Genomic DNA, 9,395 nt, shown 5'->3' with positions numbered 1-9,395 from the left:
TACTTTTTTGAAGTGAACAAACAAAAGAACATAACATATTCATAGACCCATATATGACTGAGGACACATTTCACTTGTATCTTGGGAATTATGGCTTTATATGTTTGTTGATGCTGTTCTGGCAAAGAAATCTGCTGCAGCCTGTTGATTAGTACATCCTGCACCAACCTGGGAGTAGTTAATTGTACATCTGCATAATTAAAATTGAATTATACAGATGGGTGTGAGTGATTCTGTCCCAAAACAGGCAATTGGAGAAATGTTGGGATCCTCCGATTTATTTTAAAACATGAGGAATTTTAGGGCAAACAAAACACAAAAAAAGGCATCAAAATGGAAAGGAGGAAGGAAGCCAGACAATAAACTTCAGTGGAATATTGATTTTTATACACATATATAACACCATGTAGAGAATATTTAACCAGGAAGACAGCAGAAAAGAAGCATACTTCCATCAGTCCCTTAAGGAAGGTGCAGTTACCTAAGCAGAACTATAAAAAGGACTAGAAATATCTTCCCTGATGAAAGGCATCCTGAGAGAAGGGCTGGGCAATATGTTTTGTATTTTTGTTATAATGTACTTCGGAGTTGGGGGTGAAAATGTCATTGATTTTAGGATTCTTTTTCTCCACTTAAGTATGTTTAAAAATCAATGGATACATGATTAAATGAGTTAGAATTTAATGTACTTTGAAGATAAATCACCTCTGGATGTTCTGAGTGAGGAGAAAAATTTTCCATTTTAATCTTCTTAAATTTCTTTCTAATTTTTACCACCTTTTCCTGAGGCTGTTTACTCTGCACATATAAGAGAGGATAATAAATTATATTAAACAGGCAGGATCCATGCTTGTCTCCTTAGAAGGGGACTTCTTTTTCTGGCTGTTATTTTTTTGAAACCTGCTTTCTGACTAAGTTAGTGTTCATCAGCAGGAAGGAGTTAAAGGACACCCAAACAACTCAGTCTGCCAGGGCTAATCTTGAGCTACCTCAAGCAATAGGAGGCTTCAGAAAGAGGGAAGTGGTGGTGGCATTTATTTTGCTTCTCTGTAATTACCGATTGAGAAAGACTGGGCCTAAGCCATTAATAACTATGAGTGGTTTATTGGGTGGTATAATAAAAACCTATGCAAGAGAAGACAGAGATATTTTGGAAAGACAAGCTTGCGCATCTTGAACAAGAGCTCCCAAGCTCTGTGGCTCCACAACAGGACAGGGTGGCAATCTATGGCTGGCCTTTGATGCATAGCTAAATAGTCCTGAAAATAATTTAAAAAATGGTAGATGAGGGAGACGAGGCTTCTTCTGGAAGCTCTTGTACTATTTCCATGCCCACATAGGAAAGGTCTGGTTAGAGTAGATGTAACAGGAATCTGTTGTCAAAATAGAAAGTGGCCATAGAACGGGAAATTGATTTTATACTGATGCTAAATTTCTATTCAGTCATAAGCAAGGTTTTACATGTGTTCTCCATACTATACAAGACTGACTGTTAATTTTTCTTTTCTGGCCTCATCTTGTGGTATGAAATAGCTTCGCATTACATAACTTGAGTGTCCTAAGTCTGCCACATTTGCTGTTTGCTGCCACACAATCTGATTTTGAATAAGAAATTGGTAACTTAGCTTCAGTTTATATTACTGTCTTTGACCAATTTACAGACTTATACAAGATACCATGAATTCACAAATCAGCCTTTACTGTAAGAGTATAATGACTCAGTTCGGGCCTGGGAGCCAAAGAGCTAAGCATAGTACATAGCATTAGAGCCCAGTAGAGCTGGGGGGAAAAAAATATCCATTTTGGGACTTACGAAAGGTCAGTTTGGAAGAGAAATGCCTGGAGTGCAGAAACAGTTGCCCTGACCACTACTTTCACTCTGTTCTCATTTGAGAAGTAGCACTGTGGAAGTGGGCACAGAAAAAAGTGCAGGAAGGTGTGACAGGGAGTGGAAGAGACAGAAGAAATGGACACTGAAAAGGAACTGATTCTCAGGTTTCTGAGTTGGTTATTCCAGGCACTAGTGCAGTATGTGGGCTAAAAAATATCCAGTTCTGTGGGAAAGTGGTGATGGAGCACTGCAAATATTCAGGGTACTGGCCCTGAGCACTGGCTTTCCCTAGCTCCAGTCTTAGTTGGGAGAGCAGAGATCCCCCACTGTCCCCATCTTTGTCTCCGTGGAGATACTACCCACTTTTAGTTTTGGAGTGCCCCTGTAGTACTGATGAAGGTAGTTTCCTCCACATGGTAAAATCTTCTCATAGTAAGAAGCACTGGGGCTGGGGCAGTCTGTTTCACAGTGTTCAGGAGTGTAGCTCACTGGGACCAACTGCTTGGTGGCACTCTGCCTTCCTGAAAAATGCTCCAACAAAGCTGTTGGAGTTCAGCATGCTGAGGGGGTGCATCCTGAAGTGGTTCTCAAACCTGTTCTATATAAAACAAAGCCACAGCGTATCAAGCTGCCCCAGTTGCCAGACAGGGTCCCATGCTAAGACACTAAACCAGCATATGGCTCTAGCCATACGTATTCCATTTTTATGATCAGTTTGTGACCCCTTCAGTATTTTTCATAGTTATTTGTAGATAAATTGTGGACATCTCTGTCCCATTAACTCAACTGAAACTGTTGAATAAAAATGCTTTGGAAAATATTTTGCAGGAGTGGAGCACTCTTTCAAATAGCAGGGTTAAAACATTAAATAGCCATTGTGTTGCTGCTATTGGCTATGTTTTTCAGCCTAGAACAGGAAGCTGGCGAGAGCAAATCTATCATGTGTGAAAGGGCAAGCCCCCCTGCTCCGACTCTGGCAACGACTGCCACTGGCTGCTGGTTGTGTAGCACCAGTAGAGCCAGGAGAAGGTATTACAGTGTCTGCTTCAACTAAGCCCTGCTGAAGACTATTAGGGAGTGATACAGTCCAATCCTGTGGGACAGGAAAGCCATTTCACCTCATCCTTTTAGGGCGGATGAAGGAATGGGGGTGGGTATGGCAACCCACACTTCTGTTTTGTATCGGTACTAGCGTGCCTCTGGGAGAAGAGGCATTTACTTTGTTGGCTCCAACTCTGAAACAGCAGCAACACTTTTTGCAAGGCCTCATGATCAGGCTCAGAGAGGAAAGAGTGGACAAAAATGTCCTTTGGATTACATGCAGAACCGCTGACATGCTTCCAAAGGGAAGATGCTACATACATCAGCAATTTGAGCTACTGATAAAAACACCGATTAACAATTTGGTCTTTATTTTGAATAATGACAACAGCTACCTTTCACAGCTTTATTAAAACTTCCTTTCTAGGTAAATAACTGTTTCTCCTGATCAAAGTTTCTGGAAAATTAGCAGATGTATATGAAAGACATAGTTCACTTCCACTTGAATTGGAACCATGGCATACTCTTACTAGGAAACTATCATCTTGTTGAGTGTGTACAAACTCAGCATACTCTGTGCAAATTCTTTATTGAAACAATGATCAATTTACAAGCTGAATCACATTTCATTTTGCCACTTCAGCATGAACTGATCTCTTTGTGGTTTATGGCCATGAACTATAAAATTGTAACAGTTATTTAAATCAAAATACAGTAACTGCTTCTCAAAAGAACACATTCATATTTGTCTTACATTTCTTGTAAAATCAAAAAGGATTTCATAATAAAGAAACAGAACTTAAGATACTAATTTAGTGCAAGCGTTTCCTTTGCATCTAAGAAGCTTTCATTTGTCCTACTAAGTATGGCATACTTGAAAGACCAACTTTTAAAATAGCATGCTGCCAAGATATTCCATGAGAACTTTTAAAATTCAACACTGTTAACACTTTTCAAAATTAGGTGATCTGAACCAAACTGAATGTCAGAAAGCCCTGGTTATAAGTTACAGTACTTTTGTCAAAAGGTAACTGCAAATCAAAGAACTGATATAATATGTACATTAGAATAAAACAGGCACCGATTTTTTAAAAAAATAAACATCTGCCTGTATATGCCATTCTGCAAGTCTTATGATTACCTAATGCCAATAAACCTGCACAAAAATGCAGATCTATGGGTTCTTTCAAATTCTGCAATCTCAGAAAATGACCGAAGGGTAGGATTCATCACAAGTATACTCAAATCAGAGAACAAAAAAGGATCAGCAGTGAATAAATGCTGCTCAAAAAGAAAATGTTGAGTAAGTAGATGAGTACTACGTTCAAGTGGTCTGATTAATATGGTCTTACATGTCGTGAAAAAAGAATAGTTAGTGTAAAATTCAAATCCAACACTGATTTCTTGTGCTGCAGAAATCTAGTCGTGTTTCATGAAGTTTTGGCAAAAATACTTTTAAATGGGGTAAATACATCCTGCAAATCTCTTTTCCTTTCTAAACCTGGCTTGGTGTTTCTTAGGCTTTTAGAAAAAACATTCAGTTGGACTGGATTTTCCAGATTCTGAATGTTTTAAGAATCATCATGTTTGGTGATGTAATAGATAGAACAATGTAACAAAAGGTGTGCATAGCCCAATGATGGGAACAGATCACACTAATGTCCCTGAAGTGCTTAAGGTGCATGGAAGTATGTAACAACGCAAATGTTAATGTTTTCTTAGAGCCATCACTAATTTTGTATTTGCTAATTGTGTTCTCACACCATAAAAAAGCCATTCCTTTAGAAATACTGCATGAATTGTTTACTTTATAATATCACAGCCAGAAAGTTTGGAACATGAAAAGATGGGTATGGGTCTTGCTTCCCATCTACCTCCCTCAAAGGACGTGCCTGAAAGCATGTAAAAAGCTGCTTAAAGGTGTTACATAATGGATGCATAAAGATACTGAGCAGCATACATGAAAACAGAAAAAAATACATAAACCAGAACCATTCCAATCTGTATTTTCTTCAGATACAGTGCTGTTCTGCTTTTATTCTGGTAATACCACAAAGGTTAATGCCTAAAGAATTTATAGCAGCCTGGCGGGAGCAGTTCTACCTGTGAACTCTCTGTTTTGAGTCCAGCTCCAGCAAAGACAAGGTTCCCTTTGACCTTGCAAGAGCAGGAATTCAGCACTACACCTATTACATGCATCTAATCCAAATCACTGTTGCTTATATGTCATTTGCAATGTACATTTGTGCGTACTTCGAACACATGCTCTTTGTGGGCAGTCTTTGGAAAAAAAAACATAATCTGTATTTTCAGGGAAGTTTACACACAGAAGAAAACAATGGGGCTTGTTTCCTCTCAAATGTTTCTCAATAAATAAATAATAAACAGGCTGGAGGACAGTCTGAGGGCAGCAGTCAGAATCAGAATTCCCTGGTACCAATCACTATATGAATACGTGAAGGGGTCTGGTCTCTACTGTAAAAAGTTCATAATTAAAAAAAAAACAAAACATTTAAAATGCTGTAGTTTAATAATTTTGAAACTTGTTCTTCTATTTTAAAGTGTAATTTGAAACTTATTTTTATGCTTTCAAGGAGAGCATCCTTGCCTGTCTTTGCAATCTCAGTTGGATACCACACAGGTAACTTTAGAATGCATGAGCATTGTTTGTAAATGCTGGACAGGCAAAAAAATAAAGATGCCTCTTCTCAGGACGTTAAGATGAATTGAAAGAATTTAGTGCAAGCTTCTGCTTTTGTTTCTGCCCTCATCCTTTTTCATACCAGAAGCACATTAAGTAACTTGAAAAACTGATGTGAACAGTGAACAGAAATGTACTTTGGATTCAGACAAGAAATTAAGAGTTTGCATCAATAGTATTTTCAATCACACTTGTCAGAAGTGAGGTTCTTTATGGTATTCTCTTAATCTACCCTGTGTTCTAGATCTATATTGCTTTGCTGGAACTGAAATATTTCCAGCCACATTACTAAAGGGACTTTGCACTTGCATGTTTCCTTTTGGGCACCTGCAAATGCATTTTGTATAGATGCCTGCCACTGTGGTGAGCACAAAGCAATATTAGGCAACTAAATGGTGTCATTTTCACAAGTTGGTTGCAAAATCCCAAGCCCGTTATTAAACATGTATTTTTTTAAATAAACATAGAAAGGTAAATATGGAGCCGTCTCTGCATCACCTGCATAAGTCATGGGGTATTCCTGTATTACACTGCTAGTGAAGCTCTGCACTTTAACATGAATAAGTTGACATAAAATCTCAGTTCATTATCAAGGTTTTTTTTAGACAGCTGCAACACTGACTTTGTTTGGTCTCAATTACCCATGCGTTTAATATACCTGATTGCCTCCAACGGACAACTTACATATTTGTGGCTACTTCAATAAAATGTCCAGAGAGCCATCCACACATCATCTCCCCATAGACTTAAATGATTTTTTCTGCAATATACTTGATTCCAGATTTATTTTGAGTAGCTATACCTACACTACAGTTCTTAAAAACTGTAAGGTGATAGTTTGTTCATTAGTTCCAAATTAAATGTGTGTCAGCTGATTAAGTAATATGCTATTAATCCTACACAAACTCCTCCTTGTAAGTGCGTTCTTTCCAGATTCACTCTGGAGAAGGTCCTTTTTATTGTGTGTCTGGCAACAGAAATCATAACTTCCCTTCCACTCCTGGCATTTCCTGGCATAAATGTTGATTCTTTTTAATGCCACAATCACTGTGATCATTAAAGCTTTATTGGGGTAGAGTCACATGTGCTCAAGCGCTGAACATCTACATAGGTAGGAGGTTCTTAAAATACCAAAGCAATCATGACACAGTAAACAGTTTGTGTGATCATCATTGTAATTTCACAGGACACTTGATTATAATTTTTTTTAAGTTTAACACTCTCAAACTTATGCTAATAGATGAATTTAGGCTTGAACTTCAGAATATGAATCTGCACAAAATTGAGAATCCAAGTGAAAGATTCATCTGCCATTAGAGCCTTGTCATCAGCTGATTACTGGCATCTGCAGGACTGTTAAGGAACCTCAATCTCTTCTGATAAGGAGTGCATACTTACTCCTACCAAATTACTACAAAAGAGGACATGTTGCATATTTGCAGCTGTTTGCCATATAAACTTCTGACAAAGTAAAAAATGATCAAATATATGCAAAAAACCCCTGCAGAGCTGTTGGACTTCAGCTTTCTGTAAGATGTTTATGGGCTTTCCCGTCTGTGAAATACACCTTGAAGTTGCTTCTCTATGTGAAAAAAACCCAATTGTTGGTATCTTCATTCCATGGAAAAGGGAAAACTACTTCCCATGTTCCTGAACAGTGTGGTAACAAATGAAATGGAAACATTTTAACTTTCTTTAATAGTCCTCTAAATCACAATGCAGCTGAGCAAAGAGGCTTTGTAAATGGGATCTATTAGGATTTTATTTGGCTACTGGAGTGCTGCCCCTTGGGCAATATTTCAAATTCATATGATAATATTTGCAAAAATGCAAGATGGAAATAACAAGAGTGAAGGAGGAAAATGAAAACCAGTTTCATATTTAGTAAGTTCAAGTGTCCTACATCAAAGACTACCAATGACTTCCAGGAGGCCACTACAGGTGACTCCAACCTAGAAAATGCTGAGGTAAATGTTTCTTGGAAATACTCCTAATTGAAAAGAGCAATTAATATTAATGTAATAGCAATTACTCTGCCATACATCATGGTAAACTGAAGTCAAACTGAGAAGAAAGTGCCAGATAATCCACATACATGCTTTTGCTATGATAGTCTCCAGGTAAGGCTTAGCGGCAAGTACAATACGTATTTTTAAAAGAGCTCCACCTGATTTTCCTGCTATGCATAGATTCAGGAGTAACTATCATACATGGCTTTCATATATAACACATGTATTTTTGTCATTTGCCAATGCTGTGTCATCAGAACTGAGTTCAGCAGAAGGCTCAGGAGGGGGTTCTGCAGGAAGTGCTGGTGTTTGAGGAGTGTCTTCTTCCTTGGTGTCGAACTGCATGCTTTCTTGTGACTGACCGTCCATGCAGTCTTTTTTGGACAATGGGTGAACTGACACTTTTATTGCAATCTGCTGAGATGGCTCATGCAGTGATGACGTGTCAGAGTCAGCTGTGGGAGAGTCACTGCGCTTCAAAGCATTTGGGATCATATACAGCTCATCTGTTTCAGTGGTTTCCTGGCCTTCTGCTGTCTGCCGTACAAAATTCTGTCCTTGCTCCTCCAGACCGACAACCTCCATAATTTCTTCCATTATAGTCCTGCAGTTCATGATAAGCGGTGGCAAAGGTACGCTCCGAGCAAGCTCTTCAATGTAGCGAGCAAATTCCATGGTCTTGAACTGAGTTACTTTGGCAAGCTCGAGCGTTTTGGCTGAAGTGATAATTGGGATACGCTTTGCAATCTCAAAGGCTTTCTGGAGTTTCTCTGCCCCTTCTGTTCTGAAGAATTCATTGATTGCTTTCTCTGTTTTCTTCAGATGACTGCTCATCATACATAACCGAGTAATGTTCAGTATCATAACAATGGTAAAAGCTACAAGGCAGACAATCATGTAATAGATTCCCATATCTCCGGAGGTAAAAACAACCCTCAGCGTCACAGTATTGTTAACACTGCCATATGTATTAGATGCAACGCACGTGTATTTACCTCTGTCTTCGAAAGACACACTGGTAATGTTTAGTAGCCCATTGTCATGAAACCACCACTTTCCTGCTGGAGAGGAGACAAAGTAACTTAGTTAGAAGTATTTTGTTCACATGATCATCACAGTCTTAAACTTCAGCTTTGTCAAACTGGCTAATGATTTTGGAAGAAGGAAATAATGTTCACAAGAAGACAAAGAATTTACCATCACAAAGGCTTGTCTGCCCCTGAGATCCTGGTTCTGTTACTATCAAATCCCTGACATCAGCTGTGAATAACAGATCATGTCCTAAAACACGCTCATAAAAAATGTTAATATGCATGGCATCTATCACAATCTTATGGTCAGTTAAGTTACAAAGATAGGTTATGTAAGTTATAAAGAAAAAAAAATATTTTTTTTTATATTACTGCCAGTAGAAGCCTATGTAGAAAGTATTCCCACAAGATCCCTGTCTCAGTTCCTGTACGGACAGTTCTCAATTACATCGATTTATCCTCTTATTTAGAATTTTTAATTTAGCTGAAACACTGGGGTTTTGCCCTAGCTTAATTCTTGAAAACAGCCGAATCACTTTGCCTATATTTAAAAAACATAGAATAAATAAAAAGCTCAATCTAAAGCAGAACCTCATTATTAAAAAATCACCCCAAAATCATAGGAAAACTCTCTTTCACAGAGGAAATGTCAGCATCTGTAACAGATGACACTTCTTTCTCCACCTCTAGAACAAGAAAAAAATAAGAGTATTGGCTGCTCAGTATTTCTTTGAATTGGAATGTTGGCAAAGTAGGGCTTTATTAATTGTAAAATGACAAGA

At 38.2% G+C, this 9,395-nt stretch overlaps 1 protein-coding gene across 5 annotated transcripts in view; it reads right to left on the bottom strand.

Annotated features, from left to right (window-relative positions):
• Window positions 1–3,444: 3,444 nt before the first annotated feature.
• The window catches only part of MFAP3L (microfibril associated protein 3 like), a 52,623-nt gene continuing 46,672 nt past the window's right edge, over window positions 3,445–9,395 (bottom strand). For 4 of the 5 annotated variants that reach the window (XM_080372955.1, XM_080372954.1, XM_080372956.1 and 1 more), the window contains one exon: window positions 3,445–8,643. In XM_080372955.1, the coding sequence (XP_080229081.1) occupies window positions 7,778–8,643 (866 nt within the window). In that variant the 3' untranslated portion in view covers window positions 3,445–7,777. The remainder of the gene's footprint in view (window positions 8,644–9,395) is intronic. The other variant, XM_080372958.1, reaches the window with a different exon arrangement.

Source organism: Falco punctatus (genome assembly GCF_963210335.1).
Source record: "Falco punctatus genome assembly, chromosome: 1".
In the NCBI taxonomy this organism is placed as follows: domain Eukaryota; kingdom Metazoa; phylum Chordata; class Aves; order Falconiformes; family Falconidae; genus Falco; species Falco punctatus.
Note: the sequence above shows the minus strand (reverse complement) of the source record. Positions and strands in the feature narration are given on the sequence as shown.